Source organism: Lepidochelys olivacea (genome assembly GCF_965140295.1).
Source record: "Lepidochelys olivacea isolate rLepOli2 genome assembly, chromosome: 11".
Classification (NCBI taxonomy): Eukaryota; Metazoa; Chordata; order Testudines; family Cheloniidae; genus Lepidochelys; species Lepidochelys olivacea.
This window is the reverse complement of record NC_140421.1, coordinates 13,027,974-13,055,877: the sequence shown is the minus strand read 5'-3', so window position 1 is coordinate 13,055,877 and position 27,904 is coordinate 13,027,974. Positions and strand designations below refer to the sequence as shown.

The window sequence follows — 27,904 nt, the reverse complement described above, 5'->3', positions numbered from 1 at the left end:
TTATCCAAAATTATATGCTCATTGCAATTTGACAGAATTTCTTTGATTAAATTAGTTTGGCATGCTTTATTTTTATTTAATTCTTAATTCTTCTAACAGAGTTTAAGCTATAATTTCTATTTGCATGCTTTCATTTTCCCTCTGAATGCAACCCTAGATTTTGTCCTGTTTCCAAGATAAGAAAAAATAGTTTAGATTTACACTGAAATATGATTGTATGTGGGGTATCACAGACTCCCAAGTCATGCCCACTCTTGGCCCCGTATGGTCCCTGGGGGGAACCCCCTTTAGTGTGACAGCCCTTCTTGGAGATCCACTCTCTCTCTGGGGTTAAGCCCCTCCGCCTCCTGGAACCGTACCTCTCTGAGCCTTAGCACGCCTCTCTTGCTGTGGGCGTCCTCAGGGAGTCCACTTGCTCTGGACCCCTGGAGCCTCCACTTCCAGAAGGAATAATGCAACCCTGTTCTCCAGACCGGAGCGACTCTCAGCCAGCATAAAACAGGAGGGTTTATTGAGCGTCTGAACCCAGCATAGGAAACGCTCAGGGCCCTCAGTCCTGGCCTCCCTCAGCACAGTACATCTAGGTCTCTCCTGCATCCGGGTGGGCTCTGCCTGCTCTCGCTCCCCAGTCCCGAGACCCTGTGCTTCCCAGCTGGGCATCTGATATCATCTGCCTCGAAGCCCTGCCTCTGTCCATTGTCTTCTATCCAGGTAAACAGGGTCGCCTGGGCTTCCTCTCCTCTCAGCCATCCTTTGTTCCCAACTGGCTGGTCAGGTCACCAGGGTCCTCTCTCCACAGCCCGTTGCCCTCCCACTGGCCAGAACCGGCTGTGACTCCTAAGCTGGCCTCCCGGTCCCCAGGTCACCAGTCCCTGAGGTATCCATTCTCCAGGCCATTGGCTGGGGTCCCAAGTTCCATCGCTGGTCATCTGTAACAACAAACTCCCTCTCCCATCTCCTCGTTAAACCAGTAACACCCAGGGAAACTGAGTCCCACGCCCTCTGCATGCAAACCATTGAAAAAAACAAGAAAATCCCCCGCTTCATCACACCGGGTTTATATCACTTATAGCTAAGGCAGAAATCATCACTGTTTCTGGGAGAAAAGTGGAACAATTCTACGCTAGCCATTTTAATTCAGTGTCTTTGTTATATAAATGTTGATAGTCCTTTATTACCATAGTGCCCATGAGCCTCAGTCATGGACCATTGTGCTAGGGGTTATACAAACAGAACAAAAAAGATGGTCCTTACGCCCCCAAAAGCTTACAGTCTTAGTATAAGAATAGAGACAACAATTAGATGTAGACACATCTGATGGGGAAATACAAAGAAACAGTGAGACAAACTGTAGTGAGACACATCTGATGGGGAAATACAAAGAAACAGTGAGACAAACTGTAGTGAGACTCCCAGTGCACCCTAGTAATGTATTCTTTTAGATGATAAAAGTACTGTACATACCTCGTACTTTTAATGAATAAGTAGAAGAGAAAAGGTTTGTAAAATTAGGTTAGCTTCAGTACCCCATAACAAACAAGCAGAATAGCTTGTTTTCCTTCTTTGACAGGGTAACTGGTTTGGCAGATAGGGGGAATGCAGTGGACATAATATACCTGGACTTTAGTAAGGTTTTTGGTGCAGTCCAACATGACATTCTGATGAATAAGCTGGACAAATGCAGGCTTGGTGGAACTACCATTAAGTGGATAAATAATTGGTTAAACCATCGCAAACGAAGAGTAACTATTAATGGAATGATGTCAGATTGGAGGGAGGTCTCAAGTGGGGTTCCACAGGGATCTTTCCTGGGTCCGGTGTTATTTAACATCTTTATTAATGATCTGGATGTAAGAATAGAGAGCATAATGATCAAATTTGCAGATAATACAAAGCTGGGAGGGGTGCTGCAAACACTTTGGAGGGCAGAGTTAAAATTCAAAGGGATTTTGATGAATTAGAGAACTGGGCTATAGACGACAAAATGAAATTCAACAAAGACAAATGTAAGGTGCTACACTTAGGGAAGTAAAACCAAATGCACAGGCACAGAATGGGGGAAAACTGGCATGGCAGCAGCACTGTTGAGAAGGATCTGGGAGTTGTGGTGGATCACAACCTCAACATGAGTCAGCAATGTGATGCTGTTGCAAACAAAACAAATGTTATTTCAGGTTGCATTAACAGAGGCATAGCATGCAAGTCACAGGAGGTGATAGTACCGCTCTACTCAGGGCTGGTTAGGCCTCAGCTGGAGTACTGTGTCCAATTTTATTCACCAATGTACCGAAAGGATGTAGAGAAACTGGAAAGAATCCAGAGGCAAACAACAAAGATGATCAAAGGGATGGAATGCAAGCCATCTGAGCAAAGGCTAAAGGAACTGGGTATGTTTAGTTTGGAAAAGAGAAGATTAATGGGGGATATGATAATGATCTTCAGATACTTGAAAGGCTGCCATAAAAAAGATGGAGAAATGTTGTTCTTTTTTGCCACAAAGGGCAGGACAAGAGGCAATGGGTTCAAACTACAGCATAGCAGATTTAGATTAAATCTCATGAAAAACTTCCTAACTGTAGGACAAAGGAGCAAACTGCCTAGGGAGGTCATGGAAGCTCCTTCACTGGAGGACTGGAGATTTTCCAAAGGAGGCTGGATAGCCACCTGTCTTGGATGGTTTAGACACACAAAATCCTGCATCCTGGCAGGGGGTTAGGCTAGATCAGCAGTTCTCAACCGTTTTCTTTCAGAGCCACCCCACCCCCCGACATGCTATACAAATTCCATGTCCCACATGTACCACAACACCTATATTTCTGCATATCCAGTAGATTAAAAGCTAGGATTGGCATTAGGGCATGGCAGGCAGGCAGGCAGGCAGGGCAACTGCTCGGAGCCCCATGCCGTAGGGAGTCCTACAAAGGTAAGTTGCTTCAGTCTCGGGCAGTGGGGCTCGGGCTTCGGCTTTCTGCTGTGGACCCCAGTGAGGCTAACACTGGCCCTGCTCTCTGGATTATTGTGGCAGATCCCCTGAAATCTGCTCCTGACTCTGTAGGGTGCCCCAGATCCCCAGTTGAGAACCACTGGACTCGATGACCCTTGCGGTCCCTTCTAACCCTATGTTCCTATGATGCTATGGAATCTTCTGGAAAGAGAGTCTTACGCCTTTGTTATATATCATAAAAACACAAGAAAAAACAAATACAATTTTCTTTTCCCCTTGTTCAGTATGAATGGTGATGCAATAAATGTAGAAAATATGGCTTCTTATTAGAAATATTATAAGCACATTCATATTTTATTGGCCTTGTTTGAGAGGAGAAAACATTACACATCAAAACCTGTGCAAACTTTCCATTTCTGTCAGTCGTGGTTAAAGAAACATTTGGCTGCTTGTCTTCCTTAGAATGTATTTTTGTGAACCTACAAAATAGGGACACAAAGTAATTTCACTTCAAAGGAGATCTAATAGGCTAGGGCTGCCAATTTCTTGTGAAGTATTTGTACTTTCTAAACTTTTTAAAAATTAATTAATTAATTAATTTTACTTTTGACAAACTCCGTGAAAAGACATTTCCCCCCTAAGCCCTGAGTGGAATGTCAAGTAGCACATTTAAATGAAAGTGTTTTTGGTGACTAAAATGATAGTCAAAGCCTGACACAATCAAGTGTTTCTTTCAAGTATTTTTTTAAAAATAGGACCAATAGCATTGTGTTTTTGTATTGATTAGCATTCTGAAATCCAAAGGGGCTCTTCTGTTCTCTAATGTAAATTTCTGTTCATTGATTTGTTTCTCGTATTTTTCATCCATCCATTCACAACACACTTTGTTTTCCTGGAGCCAAATTAGTTCGTTAGGGTGTATGTTTTGGGGGGAGGGGGTAGCCTGGAGGGGGAAAATGGGTTGGTTTGAGGGTTTTCAAAACACAGCATGAACTTATATGCTGTCTCCAAGCAGAATGAATTTTATATCTTTTCATCCAACCTCCTTTACAATGCAGGCTGCTTTCGTAAATAAGAAGAAAGGCCAATGTATCTTGAGCTTTCTTAGAAAATGTACATTTATTAACCACTACTAGTCAAGCACACACCAGCTGGGCATGTACAACCTCAGGAACACAAAGAAGCAGGGAATAACCTCTTAAGTGAACAGGATGAGGTATGTGTTTGTTTAGAAATTTTTACCTGTGAGAGGAAGGATGGTCCAGTGGTTAGGGTGCTGCTCAGGGGACCTGGGTTCAGTTCTCTGCCCGGCCACACACTTCCTGTGTGACTTTGGGCAAGCTGTTTGGGCCCAGGTTTCTAGATATATTTAGGCATTGCTGCCCTCTTCATTGCAATGCCTAACTGTTGTAGGAGCCTAAATTTCATTTTCAAAAGTGATTTAGGAGATTGAATCGCATCCACTGAGGATTTTGGCTCCTAAGTACTTAAATCCCTTTTGAAAACGGTATATAGGCTCCTAAATTAGTTAGGCACTGCAATGCTGAGTGTAGCAATGTCAAAATACCTTTCGAAATCTGGGCCTTAGAGTCTTTGTTCCCCAGTTCCCCATTTGCAAAATGAGAGAATAGCACTTCCGTTCCTCACAGGATAAATACATTACAGGTTGTGAGGTGCTGTGGGAATGAGGGCCATATTAATACCTTAGATAGATAGAGAGACTCTAGGTTCACAACTTCGGAGACAAATATTATGGGGAAATGGACTGGAATATCTGCTATTCTGTGAAGCTGGTACATCCCAAGCTACACAGGTAGACTCAGATATGGCCTACTATTCTGTGCCACCATTTTGGAAGTAATCACTCAGCTCAACTAACTCTGTGCCAGTGGCTTTCAACCTTTTACCTCTGGAAACCTCAAAAGAAAAAAAAAATATCCCTGGCTCCTTACTGCCACCCACCCAGTCCTGCAAAGGATTGTGGGATTGGGCTCTTGGCCAAAAAATATGGCTGCTTTTAGGTCTCGGGAGGGGCTCACCGGATTGTTGCTGAAGCCTGGGTGGCGAAGCCACTGCTGGGTGTGGAGCTTCTCATTTCCCCAGCCCTCATGCTGTTCGGCTCTGGAGGGGCACCAGAAAAGGCTGTGGAACTGGCTGTGCTGCATCTTGAAGGGCCGTTTCCCTATGGCTAGGGCCCTAGCAAATTCACAGCTGTGAAAAACGCATCACGGACCATGACATCTGGTCTCCCCTACCCCGAAATCTGGGTTTTTTTGGTGTACTTTTACCCTATATTATGCAGATTTCACGGGGGAGACCAGTGTTTCTCAAATTAGGGGTCTGGACCCAAAAGGGAGTTGCAGGGGGATCACAAGGTTATTTTAGGGGGGTTACGATATTCTCACCCTTACTTCTGCGCTGCCTTCAAAGCTGGGCTGCTGGAGAGCGGCGGCTATTGCAGCGCCTTGCCAGCGGCAGCACAGAAGTAAGGGTGGCAATACCATCCCGTGCCACCTTTACTTCCGCGCTGCTGCCTTCAGATTGCTACCTACGGCTGAGTACGGTGCATAGGGGAGCATGAATGAGGAGCTGCAGCAGGATTGGGTAGGCAGCAGTGGGTGGTGGGATTGGTTTGTTCCTTCACACCCCTGCCCTAGCTGCTCCCACGTCCAAGCGTCTGGGATTTGCTAGTGATTCTTTTCTTGAAACCCAGCAGTCGCCCCTTCATGATGCACTTCTGGGTCGAGCCCCACTGGTTGAGGATGTCCTGCTCTGCGTTATGTCAGGGCCCCAGGCCAGAATTCTTGGTGCAGTGGAGACTCCCTCGTGGAATGCTTTAGACCTTATTCCTGCATCTGTCTTTCAAAACGAACTGGCCTACCCCACCCCCCGCACCCGTTCAAAAGCCAGCCTTAAGCAATTGCAAGACATTTGGGACACCATGGTAGGCCTCAGCAACTTGCAGCATGATTTCTCTCCACCACCACCAGGAGAGAAATGCAGGCTGCGGCTACTTCAGCTACCATGGGGCCCTCAGACAATTCAGACCCTTTCCTTGTGTCAGTTCACAGCCCCATGTTTCTTTCCACCCCTCAGCAGCTTGGGGCTCTACAAATCATGAGGGTTACTCTGAAATACCCCTTATTTCAGTGTGAGAAGGTGGGCTGCCTGTTTTCCACCATTTTGATTAAAGCAAGTATGTTGAAAATGGAGCATGACGCTCCTTCAGTGGAGGGATATGAAGAGTGGAATGGCCGGGTATTCTGAATAGGCTGGGAGAGGAAGGAGAAGACATGACAGTTAATCTCTAGGTAAGGAGCAGTAGCCATATATTATGCAAAAGTCCATTTCACAGCAGGAAAGATGGCAGCTGCAAGGTGGGGAGGCATGAGGAGAAAATAGCCCCTATCCAAAATACTGGGTGGAGGGAAAGAGACTGTTATCCAGCTTTTTGGAGCTCTTTGTCTTGCATGACTGGATCTTGTGCGGACACGGCTAGAATATGGCATGAGCTCTGTTTATCAAGCTTTCATAGCTGAAGCACTGCTGATAATATCTCCTGTTCTGCCAGCTGGTAACTGTTGTGTGCTTGTTGTGGTGGATTTATTTGTGCAGAAAGCTGCATGTGAACTCGTATGTGCGTAAGGTGGATCCACGTCCTAGAAATGCTGACACATTTGCTATGAAATTTTTTTCCCTGTTCCATGAAGTAGCAAAAGTAGAAGCCAGGACGCTGTCTAGGAATGACAGCCTGTGGCAAGTCTTGTCAGACAAGTCTGGCTGCATGTGGGGGCCAGGGAGACGCAATAACCTTCTAGACAACTCTGCAGATTCATGTGTCAGTACATGGTGGGAGTTGCTCAGTCAGTCTGGGAGGCAAGGAGTCTCATACTTAATAAGAAGCCCACATTCATTTCCATTTCTACAGAAAACTAACTGCCTTTACACTGCTGTCTTGTCTATGTAGATCGTAAACTCTTTAGGTCAGGGACTCTTACTATGTGTGTGTATTGCACCTGCCAGATTGGCACCTTCCATCATACAAAATATTAGTAATAAAAGGTGACTGCCCTTCAGTGATGAGTCTGTATAAAAGTTTTGTAAAGTTTAAATATTGGTTTGGGATACAATAGAACCAAAGGTATTAAATACAAAAATAGGAATAAAGCAGTCTACTTAGCACTATTGCTTTAAGGATTTTTAAGTTTTATGTTCATTTAACTTAAGGAAATTCCTTACACATTTAAGACAGGAAAATAAGGTCGTCACATTATATCCTTTGGAACATGTTTTTGAAATCCCATTTATTTAAATGGCAGCTTTGATTTGATTGCACTGTGTATATCTTCCCCTCCCCTACTACTCCTCCACTATTGGTATTCCCTTATGGGACACAGGGGTTTGTCTTCCTGTTTTGGATGGTTTAGAGCCTTGTGTAGCTCTTCCTGTATGATGCTCTCTGTATATAAGTGTGCACTCCTGAAATAAACTCCCTTCAAACTCACTTCCAGTTGCTTAAATGGAATCAGATGTCTGCTTCCTCAATGCATTTTCTCCAAGTGGCACATATTTCTGGACGTGAGCTTATCGAGTGGTTTCCAGTTGGTACAGAATGTTCAGCACTGATTCTGCTTTCATGGGATAATTTTACTGTGTTACTAGTTCACACTCACAGTGCAGAGCAGGTTGAGTTGCTACTTTCACACAGCTCCTTCTGTTAAATTTTTGCCAAAGTCTTTAGCATTTACAAAGGAAATTAATTGATTTTAATTTGGAAAAATCTGTGTTTAAAGACAATTAAGTGTTTTTTAAAAAAAATCTGATAAATATTTGTTTTCTCTTTGCATTTTCCAGGTGTCCTTGGTGGGTTTCTTGTTTTTATTAGGATTGTACATTTCCTCCTTAGCTTCCTGCATGGGAGGTTTGTATGGAGCACCCCGAATCCTTCAGTGCATTGCCCAGGAAAAAGTGATACCTACCCTGGCCTTTCTTGGACATGGGGTTAGTAATCAGTGATGATGTAGAATTAGCTGTGGGTTCTATAAAAGACAAATGTTAATGGTGCATGGAAACAATGAATCTGCTGTCAATAGATTGTCATGGCTGATGTACAGTAATTAAATACCAGTAGAGGAGGGGGTCATGGTTTTTCCCCACTGGGGATCAGCAGGTGGAAACGACATTCAAATATTTGCTTTGTAAAGAAACACAGTTATGGGAGAAGTCTCTCTGTCTGAGTCCAGGTCCTCCTCATCTTCCTATTTGATTACTGTAAACTCCTCTTTTAATCTCTGCTCTCACCAGCACTCATATTGCCCCCCTCTGTCATCCATGCAAAACACAGTCACTAAGTTCCTCTTCCCTGCCTGTTGTTCTGTTCACGTTGTCTGCTCTTTGAACCCCCTCCATTGACTCCCCCTCCTTCATGGCAGGAAGTTCAAGCTTCTTGTCCTTGCCTTCAAGGTCCCATATAACTGCCCCTTCTTACTTATCTGCCTTTGTCTTTCATTGTATGCCCCCCCATCTCGGTTCCACCATAGATGTCTTCCTCAGTACCCCAGGGCACTTCTCCCACATCAGTCTCTTCCAGACAGAACCCTACTCATGGAAAACCCTTCGTGAGCTGGTCTGCAAGGCCTCTATCCTCTCTTTATTCAAGTCCCTCCATAGGACCCACTTCTTTTATGATGCCCACAATAAATTAGCCAGTTAATAAAAAAATGACTGGCTAATTTATGCTTAATATATTAACCCGCCACCCCCACCACCTTTACTACTTCAAACGGCCATGTAGATGTCACACACATGCTTGAGTCCCAGTCAAGTCAATGGGGCGTAAGCATATGCTTATGTGCTTTGCTGAATCAGAGTCTGTATACTCTGTCCTTCCTCCTTAACCCTTCCCTGCTATCTTTTCGTCTCCCTTGATTCATCATGTTTGAAACTAGGCCCAGTTCTGCTAGTGGCAGAATCAAGGTCTTAGAATGTAAGCACCAGAAGGCAGGGATCACTTCTTATTTATATTGTGGAGTGCCTAACTCATTTTGGACTCTGTAAACCTAATAAAATAATAAAAGGATAAACGGATACATTTTAAAGGTCAGTTTTGGGGACCAAATCTTAAATGCTCTTTTAAGCTAAGCTTTTGGTTTGAGTACTACTAAGGCTTGTTTCTGTCACCATTACTCATGTACATAGCATTATACACCTGGGTAGTCCCGTTTACTTCAACTGGGCTCACATGAATAAGGGTTGCAGGATTTGGCCATAAATTCAAACCAAATCCTTCTTTTCTGACTCTGTTTTTTTCTAACTAGGGGAAAAAAACTGCCTCTCTCAAAGCAACCCTGTAATAGCAAACCAGTCTGGAAAAATTTCAAGAGAGCAATTTTTCACATGTGCAAGATTTTGTAAATAAAGTGAGGAAAAATTACTTTAAAATAAGTTTTTAATATTTTAAATGTTCTGTAAGTGTATCTATTTTGTGTGCATTGTTTCTTGAATATTCCTGTGGTTCTTAAAATAAAAGTAATCATAATTAAAAAAAAAATCAAAGCATTGAAAGTAGTTAAGTGGCTTCTGTGGAAAGAGCCAAATTCTGCACTCAACTATTGTGGTGTCATTCATTGACTTTGATGCAATGGTGGCAAAGTTGATTCTAACATGGCATAGCACTGGCATAGTTAGCTTCTGTTTTTTCATAACATTTCCTAATATGAACTCCTTTGTCCTGGCAACGTACCAGAACAGGAAGTGCTTTGAAAAGAGGTTAGGAATTAAGGGAAAATCTCCTTCCTCCCTGCCTGTATCTGCTACCTTGAGAATTGACTGTTGATTTGGTTCGCGGGCCGGTTAATGAAGTGGATTGCCCGTAACAATGCATTCTGCATTGGTTTTTTTATACAGTGGTTTAAACATGTTTGTAGTCATCGGAATCCTAGTTAATATGAAGGAGTGGAACGTTGTTTTCTGTGTTGTTAACCTTAGGCCAAAGGCATCCTAAGACTGTACCATCTGTTCCCTGTCTCAATAAGTGTCTCTAATACTTAAGATGCTTTCTGAGAACACTGTTATGCCGGAGACACATTTCTCATATTGTTGGAAAATCTGTAAGGTGCAGGATGTATTACTTTTTCTATTAATAAATGAGTGTGGAGGAAATGGAAATAGTTTCCCTTTGAGCTGTGCGTTTATTAAAGAAGCACATACAGAAGAGGAAAATATAGGATGAAAAAATTTCAAGGTGGCATATTTTGTGATACTGTTGGTATAACAGGACTGTACGTTCCAGACACTATTGGAGTTACCTTTGTATGGTCAGTACTATGGTTTATATGGAAGCTGGTGAAAGTCTTAGTATTTTATATTTGAAAAGCATTTATTTTATTTCTTGTTTATCCAATCAGAGCTGAAAGATTGTATGAAAGGGACAGCCATGATTTAAATGTCTTGCTTGTGGTACTAATAACCCCTTAAGGAGGAAGATTGTCCAAGGCACAAATGTCATTTAGGCAGCTGGCTCCTATTGGGATTAGGCACCTAGGCACTCCTAATGGGAGTTAGGCACCAAGCTGCTATTTGAAAATGTTCCCTTGGGTTGCTAAAGCCACAAGAGGCTTAGACATCTAATTTCCTTTTCACCATTTATGCTGCTTCTTTCATTTGTGCATTTCACTCAGCGTGGGCAGTGACATTAGTCCGCATGGTCAAATAACTAGCCACCTTCCCAAACAGAGTGTCGTGTTTCCAATACTGTAGGTCAGTGGGTCTCAAACTTTTTTACTGGCAACCCCTTTCACACAGAAAGCCTTTGAGTGTGACCCCCCAAATAAATTAAACACACTTTTAAATATATTTAACACCATTGTAAATGCTGGAGGCAAGCAGGGTTTGGGGTGGAAGTTGACAGCTCGCAACCGCCCCCCCCATGTAGTAACCTCATGACCCCCTGAGGGGTCCCGACCACCAGTTTGAGAACTCCTGCTGTAGGTGAATGTTTAAATGCCTCCAAAAATCTTTTTACTTTAATTTTTTTAAAAACCATAACATTTTAGTTCATAATTGATAGTAAATTAGAGCCAGAATAGTCCTGTTAAATCATCTAATCCATCCCTCAGTGCAGGATTATTCTTGACAGTGTCTCATCCAATCCAGTTTTAAAAGTCTCAAGTAATGGTCTTCCACCACTTCTGTAGGGAGACTATTCCACAACCTAATAAATCTAGGCCATGATCCTGTAAAATATTGCTTCTTCCCATGCAGAGTCCTATGTTGCACTTTAGAATTTTGTCTTATACTCAGGCTAAGTTTCCCTTTTCTTAAAGTCATCGTCCCATTGCCTGTTTATACCGGTCTAATAATAATCCTTCTCCAGCATTGATATTTGCTCCTCACTGATGGTTATAAACTTCTGTCATGGTGCCTTCTTGCCCTTAGAGTTTCCTACCCCAGGTGATGCTTTAGGCACTAATGTAAGGGTTTGGGTAGAGAAAGGCAAACTCCTCAAGAAGAGTCTATTAGGTGCTGTAGGTTTACATCAGAGCCTCCAAGCTAATTAGTGTGGTTCTGCTTAGTAAAGTCGCATTGTGAGTGTGTCTCGCTGATTTCCAGATCACATTTACACATAAAAAGCAAAATCTTTGTTTCTTTTAACTGCCAGCCCCACAAACTCATTCTAAGCTCGAAGGGCTTGTCTTCACTGCGGAGCTAGCACTGAATATAATTTGATCTCTGAGTGGTGATGTGATTCTGACCGGTCGGTGTGGACAAGGACGTGTTCAGCATTGTGTCTGCTAGTCATAGGTAAACCCTGATCCCAGTAGGATTTGCCCACAGCTTGTCCTGGTCTGTGCTGGTCCATCAGCTAACTCAGCTGTTGAAAATTATATTTAAGCACGAATTTCCCAGGGAAAACAAGGCCTGAGAGTGGAGAGGGGTTCTTTATGTCTCACACAGCATCGCCTGGAAGAGAGGTTTTGCAATCAGACTGTGCCCTCATTGGCATCCCGTGAGCCTTGCCTTTGCACAGGCATCTCAGAAGTGTAGAAACATTGAGTGGCTCGTCCAGGGTGACTGAAGGGCATGTTAGACCTGGAGTTAAAGTTCAGGAGCTGCCAACTCCCAGTCCTTTATTTCAGCTTGACGCACTTCATTCTGTGCCTCCTTTCCATCCTCCCGCTACCTCCACCCTGTCCCAAAGTAAAAGACTAAACAATACTTCTCGTGGTAGTTGCCTTCCTGACCCTCGCCTGGCATCATTTGTTGCTCTTCCTGACACACACCCTTTAACATCCTTGACTGCTTAACCTCTAATCTGCTCCTTTCCTCTTGGCCTTAGGGCAGTTGGGCCTTCTTTATAAAAAGAGGAGTAATGCTAAATGCCAAATCCGGTAATACCGGGGTTGCAGGTTAGCCTCATTTGAAGGCCAGGCCAGCAGCTCCTCATGTAAAATGGCACCTCTCCTCTGCCCTGCTGCCCCACAAGACTTGCTTGGCTTAGCTGCCAGTTGAAACCATTTTCAGAAACTCCTTTCCAGTATCTGTATATGTCAAGCCTTTTGTTTGGCAACAGTGTATGTTTTTGCATGGATCTGAAATTAGAAATGCATGATTAACGATCATTAGCAATTTTCCTCTCCAAAGCACCATCTAAACAATATAATAATCCTCCCAATGCTCTGTGAGTTTGAGCATTGCTTTATTACCCTACTTAATGGATGGGAAACCTGAGATGCTGAGTGAAGTTAAGTGACCTTCCCAAGGCCACACAGCAAGTTAGTCGCAGAAGTCAGATTTGTACTCGGTAGTTCCTGGCTCCTGGTCCATCACTTAAACCTCTAGACTCTGATGCTTCTGTTCATATATGTATATATGTTCCCTTATTTCATGACCAGTCCATCAAAATATTGCTTAGACATTGATAGTCCTCTATCAGTGTGAACACAGAGGGTAGTCTTCACTTTGGGGTTGATGGGGAATGCAAATATATATTTAAATATGTTTGTTTGGTTTACAAAATAGAAAGGGCGTAACAAGACCCCAGTGGCTGCGATTTGCTTAACGAGTCTCATCACCATGGCGTTCGTCTTCGTTGGCCAAGTGAACATCCTTGCTCCTATAGTCACCATAAACTTCATGCTGACGTACATTGCTGTGGACTACTCCTATTTCTCAGTCTCTATGAGTTATATCCTACAGCAGAAACCCAAAAGGACACAGAGGGAGGAGTCTAGGGCTGTCAACTCTTCCCAGCCTTTAACCTTTGAGAAAACTTCCCGTTATGGATCAGATGGAATAATTCAAAGCAGATCAGATGGCACCTTGCTGGCATTCACAAAAGACATGGACCAGCTTTTTAAGCCTCTTAATAAAGATCCAGAGACTTGTAAAGAGAGCAAAGAGAGAGACAAGAATTTAAACCAAAAGGTCAAACAGCGAAAGATAAAGAAGCCAGCCAAGCAAACATTACAAGACAGCTTCCTCTTGGATCTCGATCACAATATTGCCCCTGCTCCTTACTGTTGCACCAAAACATCAGAGCCTGATGATAAAAGTCTGCAGAGTTTTACTGAACAGAGTCATCAGAGTGAAAGAAAGCTGTGTTTATCATCAGCTGTGGACACTGAGCAAAAACGTGACCATGAGCTAATGGAATATGGAGAACAGCTTTTTAATGAGCTGCAGAATCCTCCCAATCAGAAAGCGGAAGGTAAAGATTACAAGAGCCGAGATAGACATCTGGGTTTTCATGGGGGGATGCTTAATAATCTCTGTCCTGCTGGCACTTTTCTGTAGGCAGGCTAGAGACTAGTTTTATATGATGCTGTCATTCTGTGATTCATGGCAATAATATCTTTCTTTTAATAGGTGAGGGTAGAGTTCATCATAATGAGTCACAGGAGAGGTTCCAATCTAATTTGCCTGTGGAAGATTAATTGCTGGAGAACAGGCAAAATTATGTGGGAATGTTCACTGTATATAGCATGCTGCTTATTATTCTGCAAATGCATTCTTAATGCTGTACATTAAAAGATTTCTGAGCATACTATGGCATTTGTTTTCATCTTGATATTGGGGGGAGGAGGTTTGTGAGTTTAGAGCCCTGTTCTTCAAATGAAATTATACCCATGCTGTGCAAGGAGACCATGAGTAATTCGTCACATCATCATCACTACATCTAAGAATCTGAATTAATTTATATTGTAGATCTGGATACTTAATGCTTTGAATTTGTAGAATTTTTCATCTGAGAATCTTGGGGCTTCTCTATGGAAACATTTAGTTCACAGCAAGCTGGAGTGTGAATCTAGCCCACACTAGGCAGTTAGGGACTAACTGTACGTGTGGGCCCTACTCACACGCATTAACAGTTTGTTCATGTGATCTAGTCCTATTTCAAAGAACACTAGATCAGTGCTCACTAATGAACTGTTACTGCGCATCAGCAGGTTCCCTGGGGACAGTTAGTATGGGCAGGCTAGTGCAGGGTACAGTCACACCCCTGCTTGCCGCAAGCTAATTGTTCATGTAGACGAGCTCTTAGTGTTCTACAAGCATTGATTAATTAAGCTTCACAAACCCCGGTGAGGTTTTATTATTATATCCTCCATAGGAGGAAAGTGAGGCACAAAGCGGGAATGACTTGCCCAAGGTCATACAAAGAATCCATAGCAGATCTGGGAATAGAACCCCAGACTCCCTGTCTCCGGCTCTAAATGCCAGACAACACTGCCTCTCTACAACCAGCGCTAAACCTGGCTAAGCCTTGTCATGCAAGCTGGAAGTCTTGTTTTCATGTAACTTGATGTAGATTGGGGACAAAGACCTTAACCAAGGGGTAACCTGGCAGCTTCCTAGGATGCGGCTCTACTTCATCACCTGTGTTGGTTTTGTAATGCTTCGGTTTTCTTTTTCTTTCTATAGATACAAATGTAAAGCAACAAAATCAAGAACTAGAAATTCAGAGAATGCCAGTTTCCTTCTACTCCAGACTCTGCAATCACTGGGTTTCCCTTGTTGGTGTAAGTCACTTTCTTTTACTTTGAGCATTGCTTTAGGATGGTAGAAAAGTAAAAATAAACAAATCACAATCAATGCAGTAAAATATATTGGCATATTGGTAAGGGGCTTTTCATTTCTAGTATCCCAAGTCATTATGTGGTTGGTTAATCATAAAGCTCAGATACACAGTGCTGAATGAAAAGCTTTAGGGCTTAGCTTTTGACACGGTCTCCCACAATATTCTTGTCAGCAAGTTAAAGAAGTATGGGCTGGATGGATGCACTACAAGGTGGGTAGAAAGTTGGCTAGATTGTCGGGCTCAATGGGTAGTGATCAATGGCTCCAGGTCTAGTTGGCAGCAGGTATCTAGCGGAGTGCCCCAAGGGTCGGTCCTGGGGCCGGTTTTGTTCAATATCTTCATTAATGATCTGGAGGATGGTGTGGATTGCACCCTCAGCAAGTTTGCGGATGACACTAAACTGGGAGGAGTGGTAGATACGCTGGAGGGTAGGGATAGGATACAGAGGGACCTAGACAAATTGGAGGATTGGGCCAAAAGAAATCTGATGAGGTTCAATAAGGATAAGTGCAGGGTCCTGCACTTAGGACGGAAGAACCCAATGCGCAGCTACAGACTAGGGACCAAATGGCTAGGCAGCAGTTCTGCAGAGAAGGACCTAGGGGTGACAGTGGACGAGAAGCTGGATATGAGTCGACAGTGTGCCCTTGTTGCCAAGAAGGCCAATAGCATTTTGGGGTGTATAAGTAGGGGCATTGCCAGCAGATCGAGGGATGTGATCGTTCCCCTCTATTCGACATTGGTGAGGCCTCATCTGGAGTACTGTGTCCAGTTTTGGGCCCCACACTACAAGAAGGATGTGGAAAAATTGGAGAGAGTCCAGCGAAGGGCAACAAAAATGATTAGGGGACTGGAACACATGAGTTATGAGGAGAGGCTGAGGGAACTGGGATTGTTTAGTTTACGGAAGAGAAGAATGAGGGGGGATTTGATAGCTGCTTTTAACTACCTGAAAGGTGGATCCAAAGAGGATGGATCTAGACTATTCTCAGTGATAGCAGATGACAGGACAAGGAGTAATGGTCTCAAGTTGCAGTGGGGGAGGTTTAGGTTGGATATTAGGAAAAACTTTTTCACTAGGAGGGTGGTGAAACACTGGAATGCGTTATCTAGGGAGGTGGTGGAATCCCCTTCCTTAGAAGTTTTTAAGGTCAGGCTTGACAAAGTCCGGGCTGGGATGATTTAGTTGGGATTGGTGCTGCTCTGGGCAGGGGGTTGGACTAGATGGCCTCCAGAGGTCCCTTCCAACTCTGTTATTCTGTGATTCTATGATTAGCTGTGACTTTGCCATAAGCCCTGTGTATGTGGCAGTGCATTGTTTGGCTGCTGCAGGTATAGCCCAGAAAGGAGGTTATGACTCAAAGTCGCAGTCTGCCTCCCAATCCCGAACCTCCTCAATGCATTAGGGTCAAGTACCCTGCATCTGCACTCTACCTGGTGCAGTTGTGCTGCCCTGTGCATTGAGAGGGGGGCACAGAGCCAAGGCTCTATCCATTCTCGTTCCGCCCAATCACTGCCCACCTGGGCCAGTGGGAAAGGGCTTAGTGACTCTGCAGAGGATGCTTTCACCTACCACAAAATGCAGATAGTGGGCGTATTCTGTCTTATTCCCTTCCATGTGTGAGCAGGCCAGGCCAGGATCTCACTAAAAGTCAACATGGGACAGAAGTGGTTGATCTTATTTAAATAGGGTGGGAACGCCATAATTTTAGAGGATCAAACCTAGGATCTGACTTCCTGCTTCCAATCCATATTTAGGAAGAAAGGGATGCATTCTGCTCTCAGTCTTGCTGATGTAAATCTAGAGTTACTCTGGATTTAGGTGGTGTAACCCAGAGTAGAATGTGGCCCATAGTAGTTAGAAGCTGGGGTCTAAGGAGCAAGACGAAATGTAGGCCAATGGCAAAATAAGCAAAACAAGACTATGAACGAGACAGTGTAAAATCAGCTTGAAACACACCATTGGGAGCCCAGGCTGTGATGTGCGAATGAGATGAACATGGCTGTGATATCTTGCACCAATGATTAACTTCCCTGCTGCATTCTGAGCCAACTGCACTTTTCTTGAAGTGGTTTCTGAGAGACCGGCAGTGTTACAGGAATCAGTCAGCAAGACCTGGCTGGTCACAGTGGCTGGGTGTGCACATTTCTATGGGTCCTTTTCGTAAATGGCAGAAGAATGCTCTCCTTGCTACTTTGTTTCTCTCAAATTTCTGGCAACAGGCTGAGGAATCCATGTGCTGCCTATGTCACATGCATCCACTTGCCTTCCTGCCATTGAGGGTGCTATTCAGTCCAGGGGGTGCCTCTGGACGCTTCGCTACCCGTAAAGTTCAGCCCTACAGAAAGTGATATCGGGCTATATGATGGTGTATATCATAGTGATACCTAATGTGAACAAAAATTGTGGAACGTTTATTAAACCTCATGCTTCAGGACTTAAACCAATCTCTAGCTATTACAGATCAGGGTGAAACCTTCATGGGGAGGCACATTACCCCACATCTGCCTATGGTAAGGTTCCTATCCTTCCTTTGAAGCATCTGGTGCTGGCCACTGTCAGAGACAGGATACTGGACTTCGGGTCTGATCCAGTCTGGCAATGTATTATGGTATAAAGCTTTTAGAAGCACTAACGTTGGATGATCAGCATAGGTTACTCAGGGCTTTGCCACTCAGAAGTGAAGTGTCTAATCCAGACTTGTGCTGCTAGAATCTGAATACCACGTGCATTCTGTATGTGCCACCTATGTATCAGAAAACTATTTTAGGAATGTTTGGTTTCAGAGTAACAGCCGTGTTAGTCTGTATTCACAAAAAGAAAAGGAGTACTTGTGGCACCTTAGAGACTAACCAATTAGGAATGTTTCCATTTTGATTGGGACTACCTTTTAGCCTTCCACCTGTAGAGCCCAGGTGCCTTACTTAGAAGGAATCCCACTGTACAGGGCTCACTGCACATAATCAGAATATCTGACAATGACCAAAAATAGCTTTCCTATACATAAAAATGTGAATATTCAAAGGCCAGTACCTCAGGGCCTTTTCAGACCAGAAAGAACATGACTAGGAATCTCCCCCTTATCAATGGTGTGAAGCTCCCCTTTCTAGCCGTGCAGTGTAGTCAGATGTCAGCTTAGAAGCCATGCCATTTTTATGTATCAAGGAACCGTTACTGCATAGAATTTTGCTTTTCCCAGATCTGGGGCAAGAATAATTTTGGAGGGAATTCCCACCGTTGGGGAAGGAGGAGGAAACATTTCTCTTTAAAAAATCGCAGGTGTCTGAAGTAGCTGAGGGATTTGGAACATTGAAATGAGTCTTGGGGAGATGGATTGGAGCAGGTGGCAGGAAAAGTGGTCAGAAGTTCATGATAAATGAGAGCGGCAAAGAGTCCTGTGGCACCTTATAGACTAACAGACGTATTGGAGCATGCATCTGAAGAAGTGGGTATTCACCCACGAAAGCTTATGCTCCAATACGTTTGTTAGTCTATAAGGTGCCACAGGACTCTTTGCCGCTTTTACAGATCCAGTCTAACACGGATACCCCTTCGATACATGATAAATGAATTTATCACATGGCTTTGCACTTTATCACGTGGATATTGTCTCCACATACGTGATTTCATATATATGTATAGTGAGTACAGTTAAACAACTTACAGCACACCTATTAAATTACCCACTATCTTTAGTTTGGCTTTGGCAACCACATTTCAAACCACATTGCTCAGTAGCTCATCTTCACCAAATGCTAACTGCTAGAGAAAGGCCCTGCTGGACTGTGATGAGATGGGTGGGATGCATGCCTGGTGTCTTTTCTTGAGTGGATTAAATCTTCTAAGCAGTTGCAAGCTAACACCTGCATTTTGGATCAGTAAACATCATGGTTCCCAAACACTGAGCTCCTATACCACGACTGCAGTTAACGCCTCCCATAAGCATGGGGAATTCTTACATTTGTGTAAAGAGGTGATTCTGACATTGTCATTAAAGCAGACTTGGCTTCTGTGGAATGATTTGGATTGGAAAGAGATCATGGTGGATAACTAGGGCTGCGGTAGGTACACAGTGATTTAAAAGACTTGATATGGAAGCTTAATAATATATGTGCACATCTATAAATATACTTGTTGACCCCTTGCCTCTGTCTGCCCCACTCCCCTGCCTGCTCAGCTCTGGCAGTAATGCCAGCCTAGATTTGCTTAACTGTTTCTCCTACAAGTATCTCCATGCTTTCCCCCGGACCTGGAACACGCTTCCTAAGCTGGCACTACTCTGACCCCCCATTCAGACACCTCCTGACAGCTCATGTTTACCCTGACACCTATGAGACTCTATGGATGGTGTGCCTGAGGATAACACGGGGATACTTTGTATGGATACATTTTTCAAAAGTGCCTGTGTCCCTTTCTGAAAGAGGTCTAGGCCCATACCCTCAAAGGTACCTAATTGAAATTAATGGGAGTTAGGCACCTTAATGCCTTTCAGGATCTGGGCTTTAGTCACTTAGGCACAATGGGACTCAGGCTCCTAAGTCACTTTTGAAAACGAAACTTAGATGCTTTTGAAATTATACCCTGTATTTTTAAATTTGTAATACAGAGTTTGATAATACAAAGCGGTCACCTTGACCACTTTACTTCTAGGTTGATCCCCTCCTTGTTTCCCTTCTCCTGTCTATATTATCTTTCCGTTTTCTTCTGTGTGAGCTCTTTGGGGCAGGAGCCATACCTCCTGTTATACTGACACAACTCTTTGCACATTGTCGGTGCCACAGGAAGCAAATAAGGAAATAGTAATAATGATGATTATGTTATAAGGCAGCTGCATCATAGATCTCTCTCATCATTATAGTAATGACCTTTGGGCGAAATTCTGCTGCATGTTGACAGGTGGCAAATCTCAACCCGTCTATATGATGGGTGAAAAACTTGGAAAATGTTCATCCAAATTTGCGAAAAACAAGCAAAAAGTCACAAAGGAATCAGGTTTATGGCCTGATCTGAAGCCCATTGAACTTCTGCTGACTTTGATGGGCATAGTGTATTTCCATTGTGTTTGGGTTGGGAGCCACAGAGAAGTCTGTCTTTGTGCCCTGTATATCACCCAGCCATGCTCTGTGGCAGCTCTCTCCCCACCCCTATACAGAGGAGAGCTAGGCCAGAGGACCAGTAGGGTACGGCCAGGGGATCTATGACTGGTTAAAACTCCAGAGGAGGCACTGGGGGTGCAGAATGAAGGTTTTCGGTAGAATATAAAATGTGGGTGGTTTGGTGTACAGGGTTTGGCAAGGCTGGTGAAGGTGAAGTTTCTGATGTTCAAATGACACCTTGAAAGCTCCAGTACTGTCATACTCAATAAAAATACTAGATTGTCCATAGGTACAGGCCGCTTTTTATTTGGCTTCATCATTGGCATTGGCCTATTTTCATCCTGAAGAATAAACTCCTGCCCTGGGCAACCGCGCTGTGTAGCTGGTAGTACTCCCCCAGGGGCCAGAGTATTGCCAGGTCTTGCACAAGATCAGAAAAATGGCAGAAAACATCCTCTGGATTTTGCAGGAAATATTTGTTAGTGTAATAGTGAAATACAATCGGGCACTGTGTAGTAATCCTGAACACTGCATTTTCAACAGGCAATCGGATCGCTTGTAATCATGTTTGTCATTCAGTGGATCTACACTCTCATTAATCTGAGTGTAGCAATTATTCTGTATTTCTACATTGGCCAAATGAGTCCTGGACTACCCCCCGGTGAGTATTTTTAATCTTCTGTTTTTAAATAATCTTAAAAACCTATTACATTTTAATTGGAGTTAATTTGAAATTAAGGCATTTTCATTTAACATGTGAGTTACACATTACAAATGGCAGATTTTGTTTCCTTGCTAGTTTATAGCAAAATTTGCTAATTGAGTCTTTAAACATAGTTATATATTTGTTCCTGGCTACAATTAGCATTACCAGATTAATTTTTGTTTCTGATGAGTTTAACCATCTTGTTAAAAAGTTAATAAGCTGTTTTGCTATGCTGTAAAATAAATTAGAAAGAGCAATTACTATAAGTAAAAGCACTGATGTTAAGAGTTAGTAGGAATTGCAGATATTAAATGTATTACATCAGTGGCTAATCTATAAATACACTTTAATAAACCTAATTAGTCAATATAAATCCACCTGAGAAAACTGCTGTGAAAATTGGAATTACGATAAGTATCTTATTAAATCTCAGTGTTTGTAATGGCAAAACAAGAGGGCCTTTTGATTCTGAATTAAACAGGTTGAATATGTGAGGAACATAATCTGAGCAAATACTCTTAAGCAAAAGGGCATTGCAAAGGTCTCTGCATGTGATTGGCTTATACTGTACAGGTTCAAAATTAAATACTAAAGCAAGTTCAGAAAGCAAAGCTACCGTAGCCTGTACAGTATAAGCCAATCACATGCAAAGACCTTTGCAATGCCCTTTTGCTTAAGAGTAAGTCAATGAGTTCCTAAATCACTCACATGCTTTTGAAAATATCCTCTTTTGATAATTTAGACTTGAGGTTGCTAGATTGCAGATCCCATGAACACAAATTGTAAGAAACATAGAAATAAGCAGTTAAGTTGTTGAATATCCCATCTACCCTCTACACATCAGTTCCCCATTTTTCAGCCTCAGTTTATCTCCGATATGGAATATTGGGGCAGAGTTAAGGTTGTTAGGAGTACCTTAATGTTATCTTTCCATATTTTCCAACATATTATTTGAAAGATTTACCTTAACTTAAAACGTCCTAGCTTTTCAGTCTTTGTTTTTTATACAGTTTGAACATGCTTTTGAGTTTTCCCCCCCCTTAAATTATCACTACATTTTGTCACAATCTATAGCAGTAGAGGGGGCAATGTTACCTAGTGACTAGAACACTGGCCTGGCACTCAGGAGCCCTGGGTTCTATACCCAACTTTGCCCAAGTGATCTCAGGCAAGTCACTTCACTGCTCTGTGTCTATTTTCCCCATCTGTAAATGGGGATAGTGATACACACTCCTTTGTAAAGTTCTTTGAGATCTACTGGTGAAAATATAGGGTATATTATTATTGCAGTTTAATAAAGCTTATGTCTAGGAATAATCAATGGTTCTCTCTTCAGGTTACATTCTTGAGAATCTTTAAAAAGCTTTCGTGTATGGGAAAAAATGAGACACATTCTCACAGTTATTAAACCTGTAACCTTTTGTGTAAGTAGGGCTAATAACAATATGCACATTTGTTTGAGATTTTATTCCAAGCCTAGATCATGTAAAGCTATTATGAGAGAATTAGCAGCATGGTGACTTTTCATGTGTTTTCCCTCTGCAGGGGCAGCAGCTAACTTCAGTTTTCTCAGCTGGATTAAGTTAGGTTTGGTCAGCTCATGCAGGTTGGTACTAATCACTTGGCGGTGACCTAAGTAATGCTCACACTTAACAATAAACAGTTGAAATTGTGCATAAATGTGGCTGTGTTGCAGAATTGTTACACACCTCTTTTGGTGCATTGGAGTTCCTTGATATAACTGATATCATCTTGTATTTAGAGTGCTGATATGGCTAGAGAAAGTGACTACATAAAACTATTTACTACTTAAATCAATAGACCTGCCCCCTTCTTATATTCAGAGTTGCATATGCTTACTTTACTGGCAAAAATAAATATTTACTCCTATTTACATGAAAATGCACTTTAGGGAACCTTTAGTGCACTTCAGCAGAGGCTGCACAGACCAATTAATGTGCACCACCTGAGTGCTCTTTAGAAATCAGAATGCCATACAGTGAATCACCCCACTGTGTAGAAAAGCCCTGTATGTGCTAGATAGCAATATTCTATCCCAGTATTCGGATGGGAATGCTAGCGAGGATCCTGGCTAGTGTCAAGTCCTGGAGGAAAGCAGAGGTCGGGTTCCAGGTTCCACACAGCTTGCTGTTCAGAATAGATGACGATGACTGTTTCTTGTTGTATTTTAGTATAACACCATCGGTGCGCATGGCGTTTTTTAGATATTTATTTATTTATTTTATTACCTAAAGACCTCAAGCAAGACCGGGGCCGCATTGTGCTAAGTATCTGGGCACAGCGATCAACACTTCCTGTCTCAAAATGTTTACAGTCTAAATCGACAAAGGTGGGAGGGAAACGGAAGTGAAGTGACTTGCCAAGGTTCCCCAGCAGGTCAGTGGCAGAGCAAGGAATAGAGCCCAGACATCCTGACTCCTAGCCCAGTGGCCTCTCCACTAGACAATCTGCCTTCCCCTATATAAAAGAAGACAAGGGACCTGCCTTGAAGTCTTTTTTCAAAGGTGCCAGTCCTGCAAACCCATAATCGTGCATATAACTTTACTCCTGTGGCCATTGGGACTATTCCCAGGAATAAAGCTTCATACCTTCATTAGTGTTAGCAGGATCAGAACCTGAGTTAGACAAAACACAGGCAAAGGAGGAAGAATTAAGCTTTCTACGTGTCTTATTCGGTCCAGGGGTTTCTCCCTTTCTTTTTTCACATTGTTCGTTTGTATTCCGATGTGAGTGAAAGAGAAGAATTATGAGGTGAAGCATGAGAACAGGCTGGATGGATGGGTTAGTGCTAAACGGCTAGTCAGAATTACTCATTGCGTAGTGAGTCAAACCCAGCACGAGGATCTGTGTCCTGTACACTGTGTCCATCCAGTTCCCCATAGGTGTATATGCACATTCATTATTTGCTTTGTATACACACATTGCAAATGTAGAGAAAGATTCTCCTTTCCTGACACCTCTGCATATTTTTTATTCCCACTTCAAATCTCTGTGGACCATTCCATATCCAACACCCGCTGAAGTTTAGTACACAACAGAGAGCTGCAGTGCAACAGAGAAGCAATGCACCCTGTGGGCGTAAAAAGAGAGATGTTCCTTCCCCCTGTAATGAGCCAGTTCCACATCTTTGGGTAGATGTGTCACTATTACCAGAGGTTCTTAGACTGCAGCTTGGCAGCATGATAGAGTCCTTGGTGCCTTTTGTCAGTAGTATCGATCGGTCGAGACACAGCTAGGAAGGATTGAGTGTAAGGCTGGCAGCAGTCCAAGTTAGAAGTTGATCTTATTTATCTCTTGTCACAAGATGAAATCTCTCTAATTTAGACAGCTGGTAGGGTAGCCTTATAATAATGCCTGCAGTCAATTCCCAGAGGAGCTTTCTTTTTCTTTTCTTTTCCTTTTTTTAAAGCACACCCCCGAAGCTGTGTTATATCCAGGATATCACACACAAATAAATTGTGGGTGGTTTGGCTTCAGATTTATTTTTACAAATTGCAAAGCAAGGTGGGAAAGGACATTTTAACGAGACTGAGGGCCCAATCTTGGAAGATGGTGAATGAATTTAAAGGCAGCTACGGGCTCTTTGCACCTCTGAAAATCAGGCTACTTATTCAGATATTATATATGGATGGAACAGTGTTCCCAACTTTCACAATTGTATTGTGAGTCATGTGAATTTTGATGTGTTTCTCAAACCCCAGCTCCTGGAATCAAGAGATGCCATGAAAATCTCAAGCTTTCATTTAAAAAAATAAATAAGTAAGTTTCTAGACCTCATGGTTGCAGAGAAAAGCTTGAAATCATGAAGCGTGTGCATCCTAAGGAGTCAGAAACCAGAGGCAACAATAAAGAACCCACCATTTATTAAAAATCTTAAGACTTTTAAGCCAATCTCATGCTTTTTTTGGTCCTGATTCATGATTTTTGAATGCTTGAGGTTGACAATACTGAGTTGCCTAAATTTAGACACCTAGGTTTGAAAAAGTTCTCTTGAATACAGTAGATTATATTCTGTAGACAGAGAGATCACTAAAAATCTTACTGTAGAATAAAGTTACATTGACTGACCTTTATTATTATGAGTAGGATGACTAGAAGTAAATTCTTCTCACTTTTCTGCAACCACATTGCCTGTAAACTTACAAAAAGGGTTGGTAAGATATATGGTTATCCTTTTTACTTGTTAGCAGCCACAAAGTGCAACTGTGATTGAAACAAATTCTGCCTCACTTTATGTGGCTGAAGAGCTTTGGAGCAACTGGACAGCAACCAAGGAGAGGAGGGATATTTATTAAGAAAATCTTTATAAACAATTCGTTTCAGAGTGGTAGCCATGTTAGTCTGTATCAGCAAAAAACAACGAGGAGTCCTTGTGGCACCTTAGAGACTAACCAATTTATTTGGGCATAAGCTTTCGTGGGCTAAAACCCACTTCATCAGAAGCATGGAGCCCACTTCCACCTTAATTGAATTGGCTTGTTAGCACTGACCCCCCACTTGGTAAGGCAATTCCCATCTTTTCAGATGCTGTGTATTTATACCTCTCTACTGTATTTTCCACTCCATGCATCTGATGAAGTGGGGTTTAGCCCACGAAAGCTTATGCCCAAATAAATTTGTTAGTCTCTAAGGTGCCACAAGGACTCCTTGTTGTTTTTGTGAGCAATGTTACTATTTTTTTCTAGTAAAGGAAAATGTTCTCTGAGTTCTGCAACTCACATAGCCACCAAGAAAAGTTTTTAGTATCTTTTTTCTAAGTCTTTGTGCATCAGAGATTTGATTTGTTTTGTTTACATAGTTCAAAGCACAGCTGCTGATAGATTGGGAAACAATGGGACATCTGAAGGTTGTGTGTTTTTCTGTTTTCAGGACAAGGCCATCCCCAGAGGAGCAGATTGTTGTTACACCGTCCTTTGCAACAGTTGGCATGGAGACCACTCAGCTCACCGAAGAGAATGCAGATTTTGCCTCTCGAGACCGCTACCACCATTCCTCTGTTATCAGAAGAGAAGAGTTTGTCAATCAGTTTCAGTAAAAAAGAAAAAAAAAGGATCCGGTGGTTCACTCCAGCAGCCACTTAACACTAATCACTGCTGTGGCACCTGGTAAAACTACTTGAACAATGTGACTATATTTTTTAATGCTTCCACTGTTTGGGGTTGTGTCTTTTTATTTTATTTTTTTTACAAAGGACAAGTTTGCAATTTTAACTAGGATTCCATATTCGAGCCAGTTGAGAAAAACAAATTCAAGGACTAAAGTGATCAGTAACTGAGGACAATAGCATTAGAAATCTAAAGAATTCAAATACTGTACCCACTAAATATTACAAAAACTAGAAACACTTGAAGAATGCAATTTGAAACGTCCATGGACTGAATATGGAGGCAGTGTGATCTTTTGGTTAGAGCAGCAAGCTGAGACCTAAGACTCCTGGGTTCTGTTCTCAGTCCTGCCACTGATTCGGTGCAAACTTAGTCTAGTCACTTTACCTCTTTATGCCCCAGTTTTCCTGTCTGTAAAATAATAATTTTCTACCTCACAGGGGTGATGTGTGTTTTAATTAATTGGTGCTCATAAAGTGCTTTAAGGCATTTAGAGTATAGGCTGAAATGGTGAAGGCAAGATAATTATGAAGTGTGTTCAAAATTGGAATCAAGTCCATTCACTTAAATTTATGAACTCTTCTGTATCGTCATACTGTGAAATTATGTTTTATCAGCACTAAAGAGCTGTTTTCAATATCACTTCAGAAATGAGGATTGGGAGAAGCTGAATCTTGAAACATAGGTGCTAATCTGGGACCCTCTTCCTGAAGGTATACAGTGTTTCCAAATATGACATGTCCCAGTTAAAATAATAATTTATATAAATGATTAAAAAGTATCTTTTAGGATATACGTGGACACACCCTTACTTCAGTCAGAAGAAGAAATGTATCACTTCTGCTTAGTCCTTCAGGTAGGAAGCAATGCAGGCAAAGCTCCTGCAGAGGTCTGAAATGAAGGAGCAGGCCTCAGGAGTATGTAGTAAAATAGTAGTGAGCACTGCAAAATAAGTCTGGGCATTTAAAATGTATAAAAAAAGGGAGTGATCATTAATTTCCTTTAATCTTTGAGTCTTTCAATTTTTTTATTTCTTGTTCAGTGAGATAATAACCAGTTCTCTGCATCTGCTACAGAAAAAGCTCTGTGAATTCCTGCTAGCTTTGGGACCAATGCTACTAGAAGGGGCTGAAGGCCCTTGACTCCCACTGAACTCGATGGGAGCTGAAGGCATTCAGCAGCACCTCACAGGGTCAGCCCATTTGAGCGCTGTTTCTACCATGTGATATTTTCCTCCAGGTGGAGGGAAACCAGCTTTTCCAATGAAATCATGAATAAAGTTATTCTGGGATGCTACTGAAAGTTTGCTCCACGTTTTAATTTTCTGCTTTGGTCACAATTCAGCATTACTTAAATGATCACCCTTGTGAAAATTAATGGGACGCTGTCAAATTAACTCAGCCTGAAGGTTGACCCACCCCAAGCTGTTTCATGTTAGAAACATTCATTTCAGGATTCCTTAGTAACGTTCCTTTTAAAAAAACAAACACAAACAAACAAACAAACAAACAAAAAAAACCGAGATAGAAATACATAGAAATGGTCCTGAGCGTGTTCTAATCTAAATTTGATCTTCCCCAAATATCAAGAAGAGTTGGATTTGATGTTCTGGTTTTGTTCTGTACTCTAGATAAAAAAGTTTGGATGTTGATCCATACTTCCCTTGAATTCAGTGGGATTCTGAGTCCATGCACATCCACCTCTTAAACTAAAGCCTAATGTTTTTCCTAATGTAGGACCAAATCCTATACTCACAGATCTCAATGTGAGTCTTGCCATTGACTTAAATGGGTGCAGGGTTGGATCTGTAAATGGACTTGTGGTGGTATATGATGCTTAGAGATCGTGAGCTTGTATAGGTGTCTCTGTGAAGACACTTCAGGTGCTTTTTTTCTGATACCTTGCCTGTGAAAAGATCAGTTCAAAGCAGAAACCTACTAGCAGAATCCTGC

General features: G+C 42.4%; 1 protein-coding gene across 2 annotated transcripts in view; it reads left to right on the top strand.

Moving 5' to 3' along the window:
* SLC12A8 (solute carrier family 12 member 8) overlaps positions 1 to 27,254 on the top strand; it is a 93,356-nt gene extending 66,102 nt beyond the window's left edge. For both annotated transcript variants that reach the window (XM_084643051.1, XM_084643052.1), the window contains exons 9-14: positions 7,799 to 7,945; positions 12,965 to 13,652; positions 14,867 to 14,964; positions 20,664 to 20,781; positions 22,372 to 22,432; positions 25,717 to 27,254. In XM_084643051.1, coding sequence (XP_084499177.1) covers positions 7,799 to 7,945; positions 12,965 to 13,652; positions 14,867 to 14,964; positions 20,664 to 20,781; positions 22,372 to 22,432; positions 25,717 to 25,882 — 1,278 coding nt within the window. In that variant the 3' untranslated portion in view covers positions 25,883 to 27,254. The remainder of the gene's footprint in view (positions 1 to 7,798; positions 7,946 to 12,964; positions 13,653 to 14,866; positions 14,965 to 20,663; positions 20,782 to 22,371; positions 22,433 to 25,716) is intronic.
* The last annotated feature ends 650 nt before the right edge of the window (positions 27,255 to 27,904 follow it).